Consider the following 22,424-nt stretch of genomic DNA (forward strand, 5'->3'; position numbering starts at 1 on the left):
CCACCATGGTAACACACCCACAGGAAGCATATACTGCCCAAGAATACACACACTTGTGCACACAGGTACCCACACCAGGCAATTAATGCATGCCCAGAACAGGTGCACCCAGGAGACCTGCCCACAGTCATCCTGGACCCCTGCCCAGACACTTTGAAGAGAGTGGTCAGTTACCGAGTGGCTTAACACGGACACCAGTCCCCCAAAGGGAATCTCCTTCCCCAGCCTGTGACGGGGTAAGAGGGGGACCCAGGCTGCAAGGAGTGTTTCCTAGGAGTCGAGAAGGGTGATCCCTAAGCCAGGTCCCAGACTTAGGGCCCACTCTGACCTTGGAGAGACCCTCAGGGCATCCCCACCAAAGCCACTGAAGGAGCCAGAGAATGGAACTGCTGAGTCAGGGCCTATGAATGTGAAATCGCCTCTCTGACCCCACAGCCCACTTTCCTGCCCATCCCCCACTGTTCCTCTTCCTGCAGCCTCCTCACACTCACTCAGACACATACACACACACACACGCACATACACACACCTTGTCCATCCAGGCATCAGGGCATAGACAGACAGGTGCAATGGTTCACAGAGAGACTCAGACTCTTACAGAGGAGTCTGGGCAGGGAGGGAGGTAAGTATGAGCACTTGTCTCCTGTCCCCACCCCCAGCTTTGCCCATCAAGGGCAGAAAAGGTCACTGGGCAGCTGCCGCACCTCCCTGCCCCTCCCACCTACAGGGACATCTCTCCTCTCTGCAAGGTCCGAGGTTCAGATTGCCTAAGCATTTGGGACCTGCCACTTCAAGACACACCCCATACTCACACACCACACACAGGCACCCACCCGATGTGGACAGTTGAGTGATATGCTGAGCACATGCCTTTCTCCCATGTGCAAAGGCCAGTGGGGACACATGGGGGAGGGGAAACACAGCAGTTACAGCATGCATGTCTGTGCACACACATGCACACAGACACATACAACATGAAGCTCAGACACCAAATTCAGACACATGCAACCATGAAAACCGCTACACATCACATCCCGACAGGCAGACCTGGACACACATATGCATGCACACACACACACACACACCAGGAAGAGGCCAGACTGGAACTACAGGGTGGTGAGGAGAGGAGCTGACTGGGCTGCAGGGATGGAGGCAGCACAGGAGGCAGGCAGCACAGGAGCGAGCTGCTCTTCACAACACAATCACCGTCTGTTGTTATAGCAACTCAGCCCCCAAATCGTGAAACGGATATTACAGCCTCAAGAGGGGGAAGGGTGTAGGGGGCTGAGGACAGAAGGAGGGGCAGGGGGGCACCCGATGCAGAGACAGGGCTGGGGGGCCCAACACGGGGTAGGCCTGCAGGAGAGGTATGACCAGGAAAGAGAAGGGAGTGACACAAAATAAAGAATATGCCAGGGGGAGTGGGGTCTCAAAGCAGGGATGGATGTGATGTGGAGAAACCCTGGAGTAGGGGGCCGGGGCATTCATGGGGGAACTGAGGCCATGGCCAGGCCCGCAGATACTGGGCTTTGGAGTTGAAGGTGCTCAGGTCTCCACCCCCAGGACAATCCCACAGCTGCTGTGGGACACCTCCCAGTTTGGGGGACTTAGGAGGTAGCTCCCATTGTCAGGACTGCTGTCTGGAGTCTCCTGACTCCAAGGGCAGCCCGGCCCAGCTTCAGAACCTTTCGTAAACTCCCAGACCAGCCTTAGAAGTGGCCTTAGCCGGCCAGGTGCAGTGGCTCACACCTGTAATCCCAGCACTTTGGGAGGCTGAGGTGGGTGGATCATGAGGTCAGGAGTTCAAGACCAGCCTGGCCAAGATAGTGAAACCCCATCTCTACTAAAAGTACAAAAATTAGCCAGGCATGGTGGCGGGTGCCTGTAGTCCCAGCTACTCAGGAGGCTGAGGCAGGGAATTGCTTGAACCCAGGAGGCGGAGGTTGCAGTGAGCCGAGATCGCCCACTGCACTCCAGCCTGGGAGACTTCGTCCCAAAAAAAAAAAAAAGAAGTGGCCTTAGCCTTCTTCAGGTAGCAGTGACCCCCAAAACCTCCGTGCTGCAGGCTCAGGAGGGAAGAGCTGGGTTGGGAGAGGCCGCCACCGGAGGCTGAAAGCAGGATCGATATGCATTTCCTCTGGAAGTCACTGTCCTTCCGGCTGGCAGCAGCACCAGGCCAGGAGGCTGCAAGGCCAAGGAGTGCAGCCCCCGCCCTGAGGCACAAGCCCAGCAGGGCCCTCGGACTGCCCAGGGCCCTCCCTCCCTTCCCCCACAGCCAGCAACTCTGCCCCCCTCCCTCCCACGATTCCTGCAGTGAGGGCCCTGTTACTGGAAGCGTACAAGCAGGGGCTGAAAAGCCCCCTGTCCAGCAAGGGAATTTTGGCCATGGGCTGAAGGCTTTGGGTATGCAAGACCACTGGCCCCGCAATTCTCGGGTGCCAAGCCCTACTAGTTTCAAGTTTTAGATGTCCAAGAATCTGGTCTCCTCAAGATCCTAGATCCTCCCCAAGATTCTTATATTCCGAGGTTTTCTGCTTCTAAGATTCTCTCCCCCAAGATTCCAGACACATGAGATTCCAGACCTCCCAAGTTTCTCTTGCTACAAAGTTCTAGCTCCCAAGATTGTCCTCCTGTAGAGTATAGCATCCCCCTACCCCACGGGATTCTAGGCACTGATGGTGAAGGTTAATTACACGGGCCTTTTTATTCCATCTGGAAAATACAAATATTCACAAGAGTCTGTACAACCTTAGGGACACCAGCCCTGGCCCTGCCCTCAGCTGCATGCCACCCTCATATCCCACCCCCAGCCCCAGTCTCCTGCCCCAACACCCCCAGGCTTCCTGCTCTGGTTGAAGTCTTTTCTCCAAGGCAGGAATGAGTCCTTGATCCAACCACAGCTGGGAAGAGAAAAACAGGTTGTGAGGAAGACACCCCCCTCAACAACAAGGTAGAAGCCCACCTGGCTTGGGGCCATTTGGATAAAGCACCCATTTCCCTGATACTCCCCACCCCCGCCCCAGCCCTCAGTGGGGAGCTCTGGTGCCTGATGTGGGAGGACTCACCATCTATTACAAGTGGATGTCAAAAACCCCATCCTCCACGGTCTGCACCTCCTCCTCACGGATCTCTGCTGGGAGGGGGATTGCTGCAGAACACACTTCCAGGTCCCTGGGACTTTGGCAACCCTTCTTCCTCTCACCACAGGAGGTGTCCACATCATCCCAGAAGCAAACCCATCCACCAAAAATCAATTCCCTGCATGACCTAATGGCTCAATTTTTTTTTGAGACAGAGTCTCTCTCTGTTGCCCGGACTGGAGTGCAATGGCATGATCTCGGCTCACTGCAACCTCTGCCTCCCAGGTTCAAGTGATTCTCCTGCCTCAGCCTCCCAAGCAGCTGGGATTACAAGTGCCCGCCGCCACGCCCAGCTAATTTTTGTATTTTTGTACTGTAGAGACGAGGTTTTGCCATGTTGGCCAGGCTGGTCTCCAACTCCTGACCTCAGGTGATCCACCCACCTCAGCCTCCCAAAGTGCTGGGATTACAGGCGTGAGCCACCACGCCCAGCCTCAGCCCAATTTTTGAGGCTCTTTTTCTATGTTTTCATTTTGCCAGTTTTTTTGCCGCCACAGATTCGTCAGTGCTGTTTGCTTAAATGTCAATTTTGTGTGTATTTCACATTTTAGACCCCAGCACTTCTGGAAGGCTCAATGCAAATGGATTTATCTTTTCCATTTTTGAAGATGTATGCCCTGTGCCTGCCTCTGTTTTTTGAGGACTTATGCCAGCGTAAACAGTTGTGATCAACTACCTTAGACCCCGGTTTAACATAGTTGTTCCGACTGTTCTCAGCAAAATAATCATTTGGCCAATTGTCATTCAGCAAACTGACCTAAAACCATCAAAGACCCCAAGAGAGCTGCCAGGACATTATCAGGGCAAGGGACTTTCCCCAGAAGAGCCTCCAGAACAGCCAAAAAGGGAAAGGCAAGCCAATGGCTCATATAACACCTTCTCCAATCCTTCGTTAATCCCTCCAACAAAATAAGACTGTAATTGGAATGTTGAAGCCTCTTTCACTATTATACCTCTTTATAAATTAGGGTCTCTCTCCTCAGCCTCAGAAGGTCCAGGGCTCCCTGGCCACTTTCTGGCACCCTTACCTGTCCCTTCTTTATTACCCCACCACAAAAAGAGAATTATGCACTTTGGAATGGCTTCCATCCTGCCTTCTTTGCCCCGATGGCCCTGCATCCCTCCCTCCACAGGCCGGTACAGAATGAGTCCCTCTTACCTGGAGGCCTGGAGCCTCGCCTGCCAGGGCGGGGCAGGGAGAAGCTGAAGGCGCGGTGATGGTGGCTGTGCGTGGGTGAGGGTGTGGGTGCAGACCCCTCCAGGCTTACACTCTGGGCCCTGCGCCGACACTCAACTGACAGGCGATCCTTGCACTGCTTGTGGCAGTTCACACCACAGGCTGGGGGAGGGCAAATGGAGAGCCCAGCCAGGGCCATTGGTCAGAATACCCTCCATCCCATCCCGCAGGCTTGCGCCCCTCCCCAGGAACCTTTGTTCCTGAGCAGCTGCCCCACCAAAATGAGAGTCTCCTTCCAAAGTGTTCTCCTCTTCCTAATTGTCAGTCTATGCCCTCTCCCACGTTCTCTGTTCCTGGGCAGCTGCCTCATCAAAATAAATAGCCTCTTAAAGGCCACTCCGTTCACATCAATCATCTTGCACCTCTGATTTTGTGGGGTTTTGGGGTTTTTTTGTTTTTTGTTTTGTTTTGTTTTGAGACAGAGCCCGCTCTGTTGCCCAAGCTGGAGTGCAGTGGCGTGATCTCAGCTCACTGCAAACCCAGGCGGAATCACTTGAAACCCAGGTTCAAGCAATTCTCATGCCTCAGCCTCCCGAGTAGCTGGGATTACAGGTGGGTGCCACCACGCCCAGCTACCTTTTGTGTTTTTAGTAGAGGCGGGGTTTCCCTGTGTTGGTCAGGCTGGTCTTTAACTCCTGACCTCAGGTGATCTACCCGCCTCGGCCTCCCAAAGTGCTGGGATTACAGGCGTGAGCCACCGTGTCTGGCCACGCGCCTGCTTTTAAAGTACTTCACTCCTTGGCAATTGCCCCACCAAAATAGTAACTCTCCAAAAAAAAAAAACCACTGCCCAGCAGCCCTACCAGTCATTCCATCTCACCTCGGCATTTGAGGCCCTGCTTGTAGATGCCCAGGATCTGCAATAGAGGAGGGGCGGTGGTAGGAGGTGGGATTTAGAGGTGATGACTCTACTTCTTCCTTCTTGAGGGTGGGACTGGGGCTTTAGAGCCCGCCTCAGGGCCAGGGGCAGAACCGCAGTAGGAGAGACAGATGGAATTAACCAGGTTTTCCAGGCTTGAAAAGGGCTCCGGCAGAGGCGGGGCCAGAAGGGAGGGCGGGGCCGGGGCTGGAGGGGCGTGGCTTGGGCGGTGAGCCGGGAAAGGGGCGCTCACCAGGGCTTTGCAGTGGCGGCAGGCGACCGGGCGCAAGGAGTTGCTCTCCTGGAAGTTGTGTACGAAGCCCATGCGGCCCCCCAGTACAGAGCTGGAGCGCAGGAAATAGGACACCATCTCCTCCCTGCTGATGCAGCCATCCCTGTGGGGAGTTGGGGGGCACCTCAGCTCGGGCCCTCCCCAGGACCATCCACCGCTGGCCTAACCCATCCCACTGTTCCCAGTGTCCTCATGGAACTCCTGATTTTGGACTCCTGGTGCAGAGTAAAGAAAAGGCAGCACTGGACTAGGGGTCAGGCAGATGTGGGAAGTGCCGCTAACCAGTGTGTAGTCTTGGGCCAGTCCCTTTCCCTGGGTTCCTTCTCAGAACTGTTGGCCTGCCCTGCCCACTTCACACTTGGTTTGCAAACTAAAAGGACTGTACTTTCCATGGAACCATCAGCCTCGGGCTCCGGAAGTGTACTGTGTGCAACACCAGTCGGGAGCCCTGGGCAGGGAGAACTCTCTAATGAGTTCTGCGACCAGGAGAGACTGGGAGAAATCGCACCCCTCTCTCTCCTGCATCATCCTGCTGGAAAGACATCTGTAAATCCAGGGTTTCCCACATAACCCAGGGCTTTCCGCGGAAGCCCTTTTTCACCTGTGAATACATTTTAGGGAAAGAATGAGCACGTGTTCTAGACACAGACCTCAGTTCAAATCGCAGCTCTACCTCTCTGCCTCTTGACAATTTGCCAATGAGTAGCCGAGTAATCTCCCTGCCCCTCCGTTTCCTTATCTATAAATGGGTGTAATGATCATTCCTACATTTCATAGGATTTTGGTGAGGATTAAATTAGATAGTGCACGTGAAGTTTTACAACAGTGTCCGCACAGATAGGAGGGTCCTCAGCCACCAAGTGCTTTTCCCATCGGGACTGGCCCTCACTTGAGACTCCCACCTGCTGTATGAGGGGTCTCATAATGTGTGATCCAGGTGGTCCTTCAAATCAAAGGAGCATTAGGATAACTGGCCATTTAGAAAAAAAATATAGGGGGGCCGGGCACGGTGGCTCACGCCTGTAATCCCAGCACTTTGGGAGGCCGAGACGGGCGGATCACGAGGTCAGATCGAGACCATCCTGGCTAACACGGTGAAACCCCATCTCTACTAAAAAAAAAAAAAAAAAAAAAAAAAAACTAGCTGGGTGCGGTGGCAGGCACCTGTAGTCCCAGCAACACGGGAGGCTGAGGCAGGAGAATGGCGCTAACCCGGGAGGCAGAGCTTGCAGTGAGCCGAGACTGCGCCACTGCACTCCAGCCTGGGCGAAAGAGCGAGACTCCGTCTCAAAAAAAAGAAAAAAAAGAAAAAAACTATAGGGGCCGGGCGGTGGCTCAAGCCTTTAATCCCAGCACTTTGGGAGGCCGAGACGGGCGGATCACGAGGTCAGGAGACCAAGACCATCCTGGCTAACACGGTGAAACCCCGTCTCTACTAAAAAAATACAAAAAACTAGCCAGGCGTGGTGGCGGGCGCCTGTAGTCCCAGCTACTCGGGAGGCTGAGGCGGGAGAATGGCGTGAACCCGGGAGTGGAGCTTGCAGTGAGCTGAGATCCTGCCACTGCACTCCAGCCTGGGCAACAGAGCAAGACTCTGTCTCAAAAAAAAAAAATGAAAAAAATAGAGGGCCGAACACAGTGGCTTACACCTGTAATCCCAGCACTTTGGGAGGCCGGGGCGGGTGGATCACAAGGTCAGGAGTTCGAGACCAGCCTGGCCAACATGACAAAACCCTGTCTCTACTAAAAATACAAAAAATTAGCCAGGCATAGTGGCGGGCACCTATAATCCCAGCTACTCGGGAGGCTGAGGCACAAGAATCGCTTGAACCTAGAGGTGGAGGTTGCAGCAAGCCAAGGTCATGCCACTGCACTCCAGCCTGGGTGACATGGCAAGAGACCCTGTATCAAAAAAAAAAGAAAGAAAGAAAAGAAAAAAATATAAGCCTACCCGGGAGGCGGAGGTTGCAGTGAGCTGAGATCACACCACTGCACTCCAGCCTGGGCGACACAGCAAGACTCTGTCTCAAAAAAAAAAAAAAAAAACAAGCCAACATTCTTCATACTGTGCATGAAAACTAAATTCTCACTGTTCTCACTGGACTTTTTTAAACACTCCTGCAAAAAATAAAACTATAAAATTATCTGAAAAGATATAAGATAGGGCAGGCACGGTGGCTCACGCCTGTAATCCCAGCATTTTGGGAGGCCAAGGCAGTCGGATCACTTGAGGTCAGGAGTTGGAGACCAGCCTGGCCAACATGGTAAAACCCCGTCTCTACTAAAAACACAAAAATTAGCCAGGCGTGGTGGCGGGCGACTGTAGTCCCAGCTACTCTGGAGGCTGAGGCATGAGAATCACTTGAACCTGGGAGGTGGAGGTTGCAGCAAACCAAGATCATGCCACTGCATTCCACCCTGGATGACACGGCAAGAGACCCTGTCTCAAAAAAAAAAAAAAAAAAGATACAAGATAATTTTATAATCTTGAGGGGCTGAGGGCCTTTCTACACAGAACACAAATCCGAGAAGCCAGAAAGGAAAAGACTGACATATTGAGCACACAAAAGTTTTTAAATTTTATGTGGAAAAAGACAATATAAATGACAGACAGGGAGAAAATATTTGCAAACACATTCAACAGCAAAGGGTTAATATCCATTAACAGAGATTCTAAAAATCAATGAGAAAAAGACCAACAAACCCAGTAGAATAATGGACAAGGAATCTGAACAGGCAATTGACAGAAGAAATAAATGGCCAATAGACATATGAAAAGATACCCTACCCCCATTAGTATTAAAGAAATGCAAATTTAACCAAGATACCACTTGCCAATGAGACTGGCAAAATTGTGAAGCTTTTTATAGCATCCACTGTTGGCGAGGAAGTTGGGAAGCAGGCACTCGTACACTGCCGATGGGGGTGCAAACTGGTACAACCTTGTCTGAGGTCAGTTTGGCAGTCTCTCTCCTAATTTAGAATGTGCATATCTTTTGATCCAATTATCCCACTTCTAGGAATTTCTCCTACAGAAATACTGGCCTGAGTGGATCAGTAAAAGGACATTCACGGCAGCCTGGCGTACAATCGTCGTGAAAAACTGGAACAGTCTAACTGTCCATCAGCAGGAGGATGGTTAGGGAAATGATAGACTAACCGGACAGTGGAATACTGTGCAGCTGTTCTAATGAATGAGGTAGTTCTACATGAATCCACATGGAAAGATGTCTGTGATCAAGGGTTAAGTGGAAAACAAGCATGAAGACGAAAAAAAAGCAAAAAGCAAGGCGTGCAGTTCTGTCAAGATGGTGATTTGGGGTACGCAGTGGCTCATGCCTGTAATCCCAGCACTTTGGGAGGCCGAGGTGGGCAGATCACCTGAGGTGGGTAGATCACCTGAGGTGAGATCAGGAGTTCGAGACCAGCCTAGCCAACATGGTAAAACCCTGTATCTACTAAAAATACAAAAATTAGGCGAGGCGCGGTGGCTCACACCTGTAATCCCAGCACTTTGGGAGGCCAAGGCGGGTGGATCACCTGAGGTCAGGAGTTCAAGACCAGCCTGCCCAACATGGTGAAACCCCATCTCTACTAAAAATACAAAATTAGCCAGGCATGATGGCAGGCACCTGTAATCCCAGCTACTCGGGAGGCTGACAGGAGAATCGCTTGAACCCGGAAGGCGGAGGTTGCAGTGAGCCAAGATTGTGCCACTGTACCCCAGCCTGGGCAACAAAGAGTAAAACTCCATCTCAGAAAAAAAAAAAAGAAAGAAAGAAAGAAAATTAGCCAGGTCTGGTGGCACGGTGCCTGTAATCTCAGATACTCGGGAGGCTGAGGCATGAGAATTACTTGAACCTGGGAGGCAGAGGTTGCAGTGAGCCAAGATCACGCCATTGCACTCCAGCCTGAGCAACAGAGCAAGACTCTGTCTCAAAAAAAAAAGAGGGTGATTAAAAAAAAAGAAAGAAAAAAGAGAACCCCACTACTACAAGTACCTAGATGCTGCGTAAAGATACATCAACAATTGCTGTAAATGCATAGATAATTTTGTAAGAAAGAAATGGAAACCCCCAAGTTCCAGAAACCAAGAGGGAGCTTTACAATGACGCGGTGAGTTGGGCCCGGTCTCCCTCCTGCTGAACCAGGTGCTAGGTTTTGATACCCAACCAAGGTTTCCCCCTCACCAACACACACATACACACACACACACACACATACACGGCCTGGGGCCTGCAGGAGGTGGAGGGTTAAAGCTGAGAGCGCTGCATGAAGCCGAGGCCTCCATCATCTCAAAGGGTCATCCTCACTGAAAAGGTGGTCTAGATAAAAATCTGCCCACCAACCCAGGGAGAAAACATGGAGCTTAACTACCTCTGCCTAAACTCTGGGAGAAGAAATAAAGCAGCTACGGTAAAAGCCACAAGCAGAATTGGATTTATACTCTAATCCTGTTTGTCCATGAAGCAGACACCAAACAAACAAAATCTCTATCAATGTGCACATGCCTGGGAAAAGAAGACTGGAAGAACCCACATACTGCCAAGCTTAATATTGTCAACAGTGTTTAATCATGGCAACTTCTACCAGCGGAAAAGGAAAGAGGGGACTTTCATTTCTTCCTTTTTTTTTTTTTTTTTTTTTGATGGGTGTGGTCTCGCTCAGTCACCCAGGCTGAAGTACAGTAGTGTGATCATAGCTCACTGCAGTCTCAACCTCCTGGGCTCAAGGGATCCCCCTGCCTCAGCCTCCTGAGTAGCTGGGACTACAGGCACGCGCCACCCACGCCCAAAAAAAAATCTTTTTAGGCTGGGAGCAGTAGCTCATGCATGTAGTCCTAGCACTTTGGGAGGCCGAGGCAGGTGGATCACTTGAGGTCACGAGTTTGAGAGCAGGTTGGCCAACATGGTAAAACCCCATCTCTGCTAAAAGTACAAAAATTAGCCAGGTGCGTGGTACATGCCTGTAATCCCAGCTACTTGGGAAGCTGAGGCAGGAGAATCACTTGAACCCAGGAGGTGGAGGTTGCAGTGAGCCAAGATTGTGCCACTGCACTCCAGCCTGGGCAACAGAGTGAGACTCTGTCTCCAAAAAACAAAAAAAAAAAATTAATTTTTGTAGAGACAGGGTCTTAATATGTTGCCCAGGCTGGGCTCAAACTCCTGGCCTGAATTGATCCTGCCACCTTAGTCTCCCAAAGTGGTAGGATTACAGGCATGAGCCACTGCGCCTGGCCTCTCATTTCTTACTTTAAACACTTTGTTCACTATAAAATTATTTTACTACCTAGATTTTATTTTACCATGGATTTTTGTAATGTGGAAATAAAAAACAACAGATTTTTGAAATACAGGTAACATTAAAAAATAAATCGACCTGAGATGGACTGTAAATTTTGAATGGAGTTTTGTCTGCCCAGCAAAAATAGGGCATGAATCTGGCTGCAGGGGGCATGTTTCACCTACTTCAGAGAACCAGCTGTTTTTCCAAATTGTCAGCATATGAACTGTTGATAAGCAAATGGGTACCACTAATTATAAACTTTTCTTATCTATTCATTAAAACAGGCTATCCAGGAGTTCAACTTGCCCACACTTCTTGACAGCTGTGAGTTCCACAAATAAAACAGCACTTCTGTAGCCACTGTCCCCAGGCCACAGTCTTTGCAAGACTCAGGTGGAGCCCCCCATCTGTCTGAACTTGTGAGATACCACTGCACCTTCACAGCTGGCAGCCTCTCCTCCCCACAAAAGCAAGTGCCCCTTCCCACACTGGCAGCTTCCCAGGCCAAGACAGTCTGGTTTAGTGACCTTATCTTGCACACAAGAAACTGAAGCCCAGGCGGAAGTGGGCTAGGTTGCCTTCCCTCTCCCCCAGGCCCCCAGCCCTCCTCACTGGTTCTGGTCGAGGTCCCCAAAGGCGCTGAGGTAAGGGAAGTTCCCACGGATGATCTGGAATTCTTCCTGTGAGATGTGGCCATCCCCATCGACGTCAAAGTTCCGGAACACAGACTGGGGCATACAGAGGGACACACAGAGCCGGGAGAGGGGAGAGTAAAGGGGACATCAGGTCCTGTCCCTTCCCACATTCCCAGTCTATTTGATGAGGTGTGTCTCAGAGGTCTCTGACACTGCCCCTGTTCCATAGCCCCGCCCCCACCCTACCCATGGGCACCTCAGCCCCATGCAGATGGCCTGCCAGGCCCTGTGACTCCTGGGGGCTTAGTGCTGGGTCTTGAACAGGACACTCATGCTGGCTTCCAGGGCAGTGCTCCGGCAAACTGGCCTCTCCCCACACACTGCTCAGGCTCCGCAGGAGCTCACCTCCACCATCTTCTCGATGTGCTCCACCACGAGGGCCTGATCCAGCTTAGGTTTGGCAGCCGAGGTCCACTCCTCCAGCACCGGGGGCCGAGGTGGTGGGGTGCAACTCGTGGGGCTGGTTGGCTATGGAAATGGTCAGGCCTAAGCTAGGGCCAGAGGCAGGGGGAGCCCAGAGCCCAGGGGAACAGAGAGGGGAATCCCTGGGAGAGGGAAATCTGCTCAACACTGTGCCCTGCCCCCAGGATGCCTCTGTCCTACAAGAAGGATGGTGAGGTGGCTACTAAGAGCTCTTCCCGTCCTCACATCCTGGGATTCTCAGGAGGGAGGGGCAGAGTGGAGAGGAGAGAGTACCCCCTCACCGAGGACTTGGAGCGCGGCTCCCGCTGCAGGGACAGTTGGTACAGCTCATCCTCCGTCTGATACTGATCCAGAGACACCTGGGACATACAGGTCTGATCACACCCACTGGCCCCTGCCCATGGCCACAGAGCCCAGGGTCAAAGGTCCACCTAGAGGCCACAGCTCAGCCCAGAGCTCGGGTCAGAAGCTAGACTCAGGACAAAGCCTGGCTTAGAACACAGCACAGCCACCCCACGCCGTCCCAGTGCACAGATCAAACCACAGCATGGCCCCAAACCTTGAACATGACATATTGCCAAGATGTCAGGGAAGAAGCTAGGTCAGAACCCAGCCACAAGCTCTGCTTTCAACCCTGATCCTGTCCAGAGTACAAAAGCAGCTAAGAATCCACTCCAAACCCTAACACCTAAGCCCCAGCCCAATGTCTAGAACCTAGTCTGGATCTAAACCAGAACCCAACTTCCACCCTAGACCCCAAGACCAAGTGCAAAGCCAAGCCCAGAACTTCACTTCCAGCCCAGGGCCATGCTTAGAAACCACCCCTGCCCGCAGAACGCAGAGCTTGGCCCAGCCCTAGAACACAACCCACTGCCAGAACTCAAACCGGGACCCAGGCCCAGTTCAAACTGCCCACAGTCCACATGCCAGCCTGGGGATCAGACCTCAGTCCACAGCCCCAACCAGAGCCTGGACCCCTCCTCAGCATCCACTCCAAACCCCAGAGCCCATGCTAGCTCTCAGTTCCCTGGTCAGAACCCAGAGCCCCAGGCCACGCCCACCGCCGGGACCCGGGGAAACTGTCAACCCCTGGTGCCCAGCTCCCCGCCTCCCTGCCCCCTGCTCCTCACCGTGAGCAGGCTCAGCAGGTCGGGGTTGGCCTGTACTGGTGGCCGCAGGCTGGTCACCATGGCCAGCTCCTCCAGGATGCTAAAGAGCTGCTTCATCTTGGCCCCGTTGAGCCGGGTCCGGGCTGGGTCCAGCCAGTCAGGCAGTGCCAGCTGCAAGGCCACCAGGTCCTTGAGGTGCACACCCAGGATAGGGAAGCGGAAGCCCACACAGGCTGCCAGCCGGCGCCGGTAGTTGCCATAGTTGCCTGTCGCCGTCACTAGTTCTGTGAGACCCTCCCAGAGCTGGGGGACAAAGGGCAGAGGGGTCATACCCCCACAACTATCCTCCCTATCTCAGCCCTGGAAATGTAGGAGTGAGTGAGGAGGAGTCAGGGTCAGGGACAGGTGAAAGAGCAAAATTCTCCCTTACTGTCCCCCAGGACCGGCTCTCTCAGCCCCTGGGGATTGAATTCATTGCCATTAATTCGTGGTAATACTCACTGCCAAAAGCACCACACCTTTAAACCAGGCCTGGACGCAGAGTATCATCAACATTTAACAGGAGAATCAGAGGCTCAGGGAGGCAAGGCAGCACAGGACAATGACCTGGAAGAATGTACTCAGCCGCCCCGTCCAAACAGCAAAAACTGGAAAAACCAGCCGGGCGCAGTGGCTCACGCCTGTAATCCCAGCACTTTGGGAGGCCAAGGCAGGCGGCTCATGAGGTCAAGAGATGGAGACCATCCTGGCCAACATGGTGAAACCTCGTCTCTACTAAAAAAATACAAAAATTAGCCAGGTGTGGTGGTGCGTACCTGTAGTCCCAGCTACTTGGAAGGCTGAGGCAGGAGAATCGCTTGAACCCAGGAGGAGGTTGCAGTGAGCCAAATTAGCGCCACTGCACTCCAGCCTGGAGATACAGCAAGACTCCGTCTCAAGAAAAAAAAAAAAAAAGGAAAGGAAAAACCCCAACATTCAACATAGAATCAATACATAAACTGGGATAGGCTGGGCACGGTGGCTCACGTCTGTAATCCCAGCACTTTGGGAGGCTAAAGCAGGTGGATTGCCTGAGCTCAGGAGTTCAAGACCAGCCTCAGCAACATGGTGAAACCCTGTCTCTACAAAAAGTTGGCCAGATAATCTCAGCTACTCAGGAGGCTGAGGCACGAGAATCACTTGAACCCAGGAGGCGGAGGTTGCAGTGATCTGAGGTCTCGCCACTGCACTCCAGCCTGGATGACAGAGAGAGACTCCATCTCAAAAAAATGAATAAATGAATTGGGGTAGACATACAATAAAATATTATATGGCAATGAAAATGAAAAAACAATTGTTCCACATAACAGAATGAAAAGACTCTCAGAACCATGTGGAATGAAAGAAGCAAGACATAAAATAACACAAACAACATTCCATTCATAGAAAGTTCAAAACAGACAACAAAAAGCCCCACATTGTTTTGGACCGCATACCTACGTGGTGAAGCTATAAAGAAAAGCAAGATCATCATTGCAAAAGTCGTGGGAAGGGAGTTATGCTGTAAAGTGTTGGGCACTTGGGAGCCTGGCAAGGTTCTATTTCCCAACCTGGGCAGTAGTTACACAGCGTTTTCTGTACAATTTTTCTTTAAACGATTCATATGTTTGTATATACTGTTTTGTTTTTTTTTTTAGACGGAGTCTCACTCTGTCGCCCAGGCTGGAGTGCAGTGGCACGATCTTGGCTCACTGCAATCTCCGCCTCCCAAGTTCAAGCAATTCTCCTCCTGCCTCAGCATCCCAAGTAGCTGGGATTACAGGCACCCACCACCATGCCTGGCTAATTTTTGTATTTTAGTAGAGATGGGATTTCACCATGTTGGCCAGGCTGGTCTCAAACTCCTGACCTCACATGATCTGCTCACCTCAGCTTCCCAAAGTGCTGGGATTAGAGGCGTGAGCTACCACGCCCAATCTCATAAGTTTTTATATACTTTTTTATATGTGTATTACTCAATACTTCAAAAATAATAATAAATGAAGGACAAGGAAAAGAAGAAAGTACAAGTGGCAAGGCATAATGGCTCACACCATAATCTCGGCACTTTGGGAGGCCAAGGTAGGTGGATCACTTGAGCCCAGGAGTTCAAGACCAGCCTGGGCAACATGGCAAAACCCCATCTCTACCAAAAAAAAAAAAAAAAAAATTAATAATAATACAAAAATTAGCCAGGCATAGTGGCGTACACTATAGTCCCAGCTACTCAGGAGGCTGAGGTGGGAGGATCAATTGAGCTCAGGAGTTCAAGGCTGCAGTGAGCTTGTGATTGCACCACTGAACTCCAGCCTGGACAACAGAGAGAGACTCTGTCTTAAAAAAAAAAAGTACTAGTTTTGGGGTCCATGACGACCTGTGAGCCCCCAGTCTGCTGTTGCCATTGTGCAAACTGGGAAAAGCACTTAACCCCTCTGAGCCTCCATATCTGTATCTGTCAAATGAGGACAGTTGTGCCCAGCCCCCAGTGCTGCTGGGAGGACCCAGTGAAGACAGATCTGGGAAGCACCTGCCCCTCCCTAGTCCCAGGCACCTTGATGGTCTCAGGGCTAACGTGGCTGTGGGTCTCCTTGAGGCGGGAGATGGAGCTGTGGCTCAGGCCCCCGACCACTGCCATCAGCGTGTTGAAGTTCTGCAGCTGCAGCAGCTTCTGGAAGGCAAATGGGGAGGCAGAGGCAGGGAGTCACTGAGTGGGCCCAGAATTTGGCCCAGCCTTTCTGGAGAGAGGGCAGTGGGTTAGGGGAAGGGAAGGGTTGGCCTGACCGGCATGTGGGGAGGTTGGGAGACACAGGGAGGGAGGGACAGGCACCTCTGCCACGTGGACAAAGTGTGTGATGACCAGGGCCCGCTGCGGGGCTGTAGGTTTGCTGAGGATCATGAGCTGCACCCACTGCGAGACGCTGTTGAAGAGGGAGATGAACCGCTCCAGGACGGGGTTGTCCACAGTGCAGCCATGAGTCACAAAACTGTGATAGTCCTGAAACTGGGGGCAGGAGGAGTGGCCTCAGCACCTTGCCAGCCTCTCCCCTCACTGATGGCCACTCCTCCTCACTCTCCAGCTGACCTTCAGTGGTTGCACTGAAACCCCTGATGCACCCTGTGACCCAGCCTACCCCAGGGACCCTGCCCCTCCTAGAACCCCCTTCCAGCCCACATTGGACCACTGCCCCCACCCTCGGGCCGCACCAGGATCTTGCAGAAGGAGCGATACTCCAAGTAGGTGAGATGCTCCGCCAGCTCCATGGGCTCCAGGTGGTCAAACAACAAGGACATCTTGCGCTTTTTCTGTCCCACAGGGTTCCGCTGAGTCACCTGCCGCTTCCACTTGTAGGTAGGGCTGGGGGGACAGGAGTAGTGAGCCCTTTGCTGGACACTCACATGCCTCGTGGCCCCCCACTCACACAGACACACCATTCACACTGTGAGGACCTACACAATGCGAGGCACTGTCCTAGGCACGAATGTTCCCAGTCCCAGCAACTCCTCCATATCTCCCCCAACCCCATCATGCATTCAACACACGTTTATGAACAACGTACTCTGTGCCAGGCACTGTGCTAGGCGCTGGGAATACAGAGATGAGTAAGACACGGTTCCTGCCCTCGAGGAGCTCACAGTCTACTGAGGGAGACAGACACAGAAACACATGATCACAAAACAGCGTGACACATGTACAGAGGTCTTTGTACAGGAGTCTGTACAAAGTGCCATGGATAACAGAGGAGGGAACGACAAATTCTACCCTGGAAGAGCCCTGAACCCTCAGAGCCCGTGGAGACTTCGTGCCTGAGCTGAGTCTTGGTAACACGGAGGAGGCAGCAAAGGGATGATATGAGCAGAACACCATGGTGGGAAAGGACTCGGGAGCTCAGCTGACGGGGAGGCGACCCAACGCAGCTACAGGAGAAGGTGTGTGGGATGGGCGGTGGCAGTGGAAGATGAGGCAGGAACGCCAAGCTGCCCAAAGAAGGCATTTTGAAGGCAATAGGGAGCCATGGAAGGTTTTTAAGCGAGAGAGTGACATGACCCTCACTCATTCAGTTCAACAGACATTTATTAAGCACAGATGGTATAGGATACTGAGTGCCCCCCCAGCCCTCTGTACTCCCCCCACGCACACGCTGTCTATGTCGATGAGGCTGCTGTGCCGCCGGTTCCCTTCTTGGTCTAGCAGAGCCTTCAGCTCCTTGATCTGCTCAGCCAGCTCCGGGTTCAAGTCAAACTCCGCCGGGAAGGCAGAGATCCAGTACCTGGAGGAGAGGGGAGTCACCCAAGACAGCCCTTCCCCCACCATCACCCAGCAGGCTGCAAGGAGCTATTTGAGATTGTAGTCACCCAAGGAAAAAGAGCCTTAAACTATGGTTCCAGCTCTTTCCTTCTCCAAGTGTACATTAGACCCTTTAGACAACCACCCGCACTGCACAGAAAAGAAAATTAAGGCCCAGACCCAGGAAGGGGTGAGCCTGTGGCAGCACAGCCCACCCAGACAAACCAGGGTTCAAACCCACTCCCAGAAGCAGCGCCCTGCCCCCTCCTCCAGGCCAGCTTGAAGCCAGAGAGAAGGGAGAAAGGGGAGGGGTCAGAGCCCCAGGGGAAAGACTCACCTGACCAGGTGGCACGTTTTCACCTGCAGGGAATTGGAGTTGTCTTTCCGGGATTGTTGGTAGGTGAAGGAGAGAATTAAGGAGGCCGCTTAACTCTAAAAAGGGAGGCCCGAGGGGAGGGAGGCTGGGGGCGGGGCCTGGTTCTAGGAGGCAAGTTCTAGGGATGGGGCCTGCGCTCTGCGGGAATGCTGGGGGTGAGACCTGCGCTCTGGGAAGGGTTGGAGGTGAGGGTGGAGGACTAGGTGCTGAGGGAGGCTGAGAGCAGAGCCTGGCCTCTGGGAGAGATAGATGCACGGGGCGGACCCAAGCCTGGAACAGGGGCAGGCCCTAGACTCTAGGGAGGAGGAGGGCAAGGCCTCGGCTGGGGACAGAGGCTGGGGACAGGGCCGAGTCACCAGGAGCAAGGAGGGGGCAGAGCCTAAGCCCTGGTTGGAGGCTGGGGCGACGCCTGAGCGCTGGGATAAAGAGCCGCCTATACTTAGGAGCCAGGCTCATTCTGCGCCTGGGCTGGGCAGAGGGGCTGCGCATGGGCTCCGACGGCGGGGGTCTTGGCAAGGCGGGCGAAGGATATATGTGGAGCAGCTTGGCCGCCAGCTGAGAGGAGGGGATGTACCAGGGGTGCATCATGAGGAACATGCGCACCAGCTGCGGGTCCCGTACCTTCCCGGAGTCATCTGACTCCGAAGGGTCAAAGACAGGCGGCTGAGCTGGGTCCGCAGCGACCATGCCTCACCCCCACCCCGCAGCCCGCTGGGTATCAGCCCTTCGGGTGCATGCTCGACCCCGCCCACCTCCTGCTTGCCCAGGACTCTGAGAGCAGGAGGCTAATTAGAGAGGAAAGGTGGGGTGGGCGAGAGATAGGCAGGCCCTGAGGACTGGAGGAGAGGAGCGCCCGAGCCGCCCATCGTCCGGAGGGGAACCAGCTGGGGCGGAAGGAGCCTGGGTTCCCAGGGGTCAAGAATCCAGAGGTCATTTCCTGAGTGCTTGGGGGAAGGGGCACCCCTTCACCAGATAAGCCGCCCCCCATTAGCCGGAAACAACTCCCAGGCCGGAGATAGAGAGTTCCTCCGGATTCCCCAGGAGACAGATAATGCCCCTCAAGTGTCAGAGTCAGGGACCCGGCTCTCCCTTCGCCGCCGCTGGCGAAGGCTAGAGAAGGGAAACCTCATCTGTCTGAAGGGCGTGCATCTCTTTGCCCTGCGATGCAGAGGAGGCTTTAGTTAAAGAGACTGCACGCTGCGGAGCTGGGTGGGTCCGGTCCAGGGCTGTGCCCTGGATGGTGCCTGGGAGGCAGGGACCCGGGCTCAGACTCGGGGCTGGGCTCAGGCTCCGTGTGCCCTCCCGAGCCACTCACCGAAGGCTTCGATGCACCCGCGGAGCAGCTCCTCCACCGTGCAGCCCTTGTCCAGGTCCAGAGTGCCCGCCATGGCCGCCGGCGCGGGGTGGGCTGGGCTCAGACTGCGCTCCGGGAGCCTCCCACCGGTCTCGGACCGAACCCCTGTCCCGGGAGAGGCAGATCGGGAGTCTGCGGAGGCGCGGGCTGGGGAGCGGCCCCGCGGGCAGAAACGGGGCGGGGCGGGCACGCCCCCTGCTGGGCAGGGGCGGAGTTGTCCGCCGCGGCCACTCCCGGGGTTAAACGGTCTGGCCCGGGATGGTGCAACCCGCCAGTTGGGAAATGGACCCGCGGACAGGCTTCCGGCCCACCCTCGGAGTCGCGGGAGGGCCGAGGGGCTTCATGAGGACGGGGGAGCCAGGATCCCAGGACTGGCTGGCGCCCAGGCCCCCGCAGGCCCCCTTCTCCTCGCGTCCTCTCCCCAGAGGCACCTGCAGCACCCCGCAGCTCGGCTCTGCGCCCCTCCCGCTTCCCTCCCTCCACAGCCTCCCTTCCCCCGCAGGGTTATTTTGGGAACCCGGAGCCTGAGGGGACCTCGGAGGAATTTCTCCCTGGTATGGGAGGAGGGAGGAGAGAACCCAGGCGTCCTGCCCGCCTCCCCTCTTCCCGAGAGCCCGGGAAGGCGAGGCGGGGCTGCGGCAGCCCCCAGGGGCCTGCCCTAGGGGAGGCGGACTGGATGGGAGAGGAACATTCCTGGGGCGGGGGGAGACCGCTGCGGCCCGGAGGCGTCAACGGGAAGCCTGAGCATGGGAACGGAGCGCTCCCAGGCCACCTCCGCAAAGATCCCAGGGGTCACGGCTCAGCTCGTCCACAGGCCCTCTTCCTCCCTATCCCCGGCTCCTGACCCCGGCCCTGGCCCCGCACAGGCGAACTGTGAGCGCGCACGGAGCAGGGCGTCCAGAGGAGGGCGCTCGAGCCGGGGGTGGCCGGTGGGTGCATGACACCATTAGCAACTCCGGTCACTGGTCATACGCACCCTGGCAGGGGCAAACACTCCACACCCAAGTTATTCGTCGGAGGCCGGGGACCTACATGGAGGTGCAGGCGCCCGCACTTACACGCACCGGGCCACAGGCACCAGCCTCCCATCCTCCGTCTCTCACACACAATGGTACCCACACCCCGTGCACACCTGCACGAAGGAACCCTCAGGCACACATACCCGGTTCGTCTACCCCAGAATGCAAACCCGTGGACGAGGTCGCCTCCTGGACCTGCTGTTCACTTGAGCCAGGCCAGCCTCGAGTCCCGCGGTCACACAGGCGCTGACATCCTCACACGTGTGCACACACGCAAGGCAGTGCTTCTCCACGCATGTACACTCCCACACACATGCACACACCCCCATGGGTGCGCACGCCCATTCCATCGCCCCCCTCCCATCTGCGATGCAGGGCCCGCCCTGCGGTCCCAGCGCCCTGATTCCCTTCACTCCCAGATTTTGGCAGAGCCTTGCCCCACGGAAAGGTACCCTGGCCCTACACATACTCACTCCCCCAGGCTGGAGGACGGAGGAGCTCCTGTACAGAGTTCTCAGGCGGACTTTTCCTAGAAGCCACCCAGAGCCGTCCCCGCCTGGCTCTGCCGCCTCCTCGTGTGACCTTGAGAATCACTTGGCCTCTCGGAGCCTCAATTTTCGCATCTGTCAAATGGGGGTTCGCGGGGGAGGGCCCCGATGGAACGTGGCTAGGAAAAGCCGGATGCGCAGCGGAGGTCCTCCGCCCTCTGGGGATCCAGGGCGCCTTAGCTCTCGTGGCCGCTGCCCCCTCTCCCCGACCCGGGTCGCAGACCCCAGCCCGCCCGCGCGCCGACCCCAGCCCGCCCGCGCCACCCTGGGGGGGTCCCTGGGGGCTGTGCCCTCTTCTGCCTAGCGCCCGGCGCGCGTTCGCTCGCTCACTCACTCTTGGGACCTGCCGCAAGGAGCCCGCACCGGCCCGGCCGGCCCCACCTCCGTGCGCTTCCGCCCGCCGGCCTCGCTGCGGCTGCGGCTCCCGCCCGCTCTCCGCGCCGCGGCCCCGCTCCCCGCCGCCCCGCCCCCGCCCCCGCGCCGGGCCGCCCCCTCCCCCCTCCGCCCCTGCGCCGGGCTCCGCACCGCCGGCTGCGCCACCCCCACCGGGGGCTCCCTCTCGCCCCGCACGCGGCGGTCCCTGCGGCAGCTTAACCCCTCCCCTGCCGCGCCGCCCGGGAGGCCAGGGCCGCGGGTGGGGGGCTGCGCCATTGGCTGCCCCGAGGGTGGGCGAGCGCAGGCCCCGCCGCCCGGGACGCGGAGGGGGGACCGAAACGAAGAGCCCCTCCCCCAACCCCGGACGCCCCAGTGCCCCCCGCCCTGCCTGGGTGTCGGGCGGAGGAAGCCGGGAGGGGCAGGAAGCGGACTGCGGTGGGGAAGGGGCGCCCCGCCCAGCCCCCAGCCCGGGTTCCTGTTTTCGAGACAAACCGTTCCCACGGGGCTAACCCGGCCCGGGACCGGGCGTCTTCCTGCAGGCAGCGGGAGGCACAGGCCTAGTGGAGGTCGGGGGCGTGGGGACAGCGGGTCCTTGAGATAGTCTGGGGGAGGGGCTAGGACAAGATGGGAATATTTTGGGGAGAAGGGCCTGTGGGGAGCGAGGAATGAAATTGTGGCTACCTGGAGACGTGGCCTTGATGTCTGGGCATGGGGGCGGGGGCCCAGTTCACACAGGAGGAACGGAGCCCCGGAAGCCTGGCTTCCCACAGGGCCGAATGGAAAGGGGCAGCCGCATGTGTCGGTGGGTTCTCCGCAGCTTGGAGACTGGGGGCCTGGATGCCTGGCCAGCAGGGAGGAACTTGGGAGAGGCAGCCGCAGGCGGTTGGGGTCCCCACTAGCCGGGCCTAGGAGAGCGGGTAACGGTTTCCGGCCATTTGGCTTCACACACTCACTGTGAAACCACCGACCCCAAACCTCCCTTCCGAGGCGTGCCCCTCCCAGCCTCGGGGCGGGGGAACCAGGACCGCCCCCGCACCTCAGTCTTGATAATGTAAGACCTAGAAACAGGCCCTTTCTATTCCTTAGTTTCCCCATAATGAGGGGGTGACATGGCCTAGCCTAGGCAGTCTGCGAGTGTTCCTGCCCTACCACAACCCCGACTTTGGATCGAGCGCAGCCACCTGCTAAGAGACCCTTAAACGCCGCAGTAGGGCGGGGCTAAGGGCGGAGCCAAGAAGGCGCCGAGCATCCTCTGCTTCCTCCCGCTCCTGGGTCCTGCCCTCGACAGCGTGGATCCTCCATGGTCCGCGAGGTCTCAGCCCGAGTCCCAGCTCCCAGCCCCGATGGGCCCCACCCAGACAGACGCCCCGCCCCCGGCCAGCTAGGCTGGCCGCTGACCTAGTATGGA

The 22,424-nt window shown here is 55.8% G+C and overlaps 1 protein-coding gene across 11 annotated transcripts; it reads right to left on the reverse strand.

Moving 5' to 3' along the window:
* Positions 1-2,679: 2,679 nt before the first annotated feature.
* Positions 2,680-22,296, reverse strand: RASGRP2 (RAS guanyl releasing protein 2). Of its 11 annotated transcripts, none has more exons than XM_021925335.2 (18): positions 22,198-22,296; positions 21,698-21,921; positions 19,036-19,179; positions 18,253-18,355; positions 17,682-17,744; positions 17,196-17,327; positions 16,264-16,414; positions 15,887-16,060; positions 15,611-15,727; positions 13,063-13,344; positions 12,214-12,291; positions 11,855-11,977; positions 11,427-11,542; positions 5,490-5,631; positions 5,198-5,234; positions 4,300-4,479; positions 3,066-3,133; positions 2,680-2,900 (listed from the first exon to the last, which is right to left on the reverse strand). In XM_021925335.2, the coding sequence occupies exons 3-17, from the start codon at positions 19,106-19,108 to the stop codon at positions 3,072-3,074; spliced, it is 1,833 nt and encodes a 610-aa protein (XP_021781027.1). In that variant the 5' UTR covers positions 19,109-19,179; positions 21,698-21,921; positions 22,198-22,296; the 3' UTR covers positions 2,680-2,900; positions 3,066-3,071. The 11 variants fall into 11 exon arrangements, with proteins under 11 accessions (XP_021781027.1, XP_021781026.1, XP_021781025.1 ...); XM_021925334.2 differs by lacking the exons at positions 21,698-21,921; positions 22,198-22,296 and adding exons at positions 20,567-20,716; positions 20,976-21,104; XM_021925333.2 differs by lacking the exons at positions 21,698-21,921; positions 22,198-22,296 and adding exons at positions 20,237-20,716; positions 20,976-21,092.
* Between the last annotated feature and the right edge of the window lie 128 nt (positions 22,297-22,424).

This window comes from Papio anubis, chromosome 12 (assembly GCF_008728515.1).
Source record: "Papio anubis isolate 15944 chromosome 12, Panubis1.0, whole genome shotgun sequence".
In the NCBI taxonomy this organism is placed as follows: Eukaryota; Metazoa; Chordata; class Mammalia; order Primates; family Cercopithecidae; genus Papio; species Papio anubis.

Bases quoted from the DNA above. Each gene is read 5' to 3' on its own strand.
- RASGRP2 (NM_001169090.1), bottom strand. From the start codon at position 19,108: ATGGCGGGCACTCTGGACCTGGACAAGGGCTGCACGGTGGAGGAGCTG. The intron at 16,415-17,195 runs GTGCGTGGGGGG...CTGTCCCCCCAG, and splicing joins CTCATCGACATAGACAGCGT to CCCTACCTACAAGTGGAAGC. The intron at 12,292-13,062 runs GTGAGGAGCAGG...TGTATGTCCCAG, and splicing joins ACCTGCTGAGCCTGCTCACG to GTGTCTCTGGATCAGTATCA.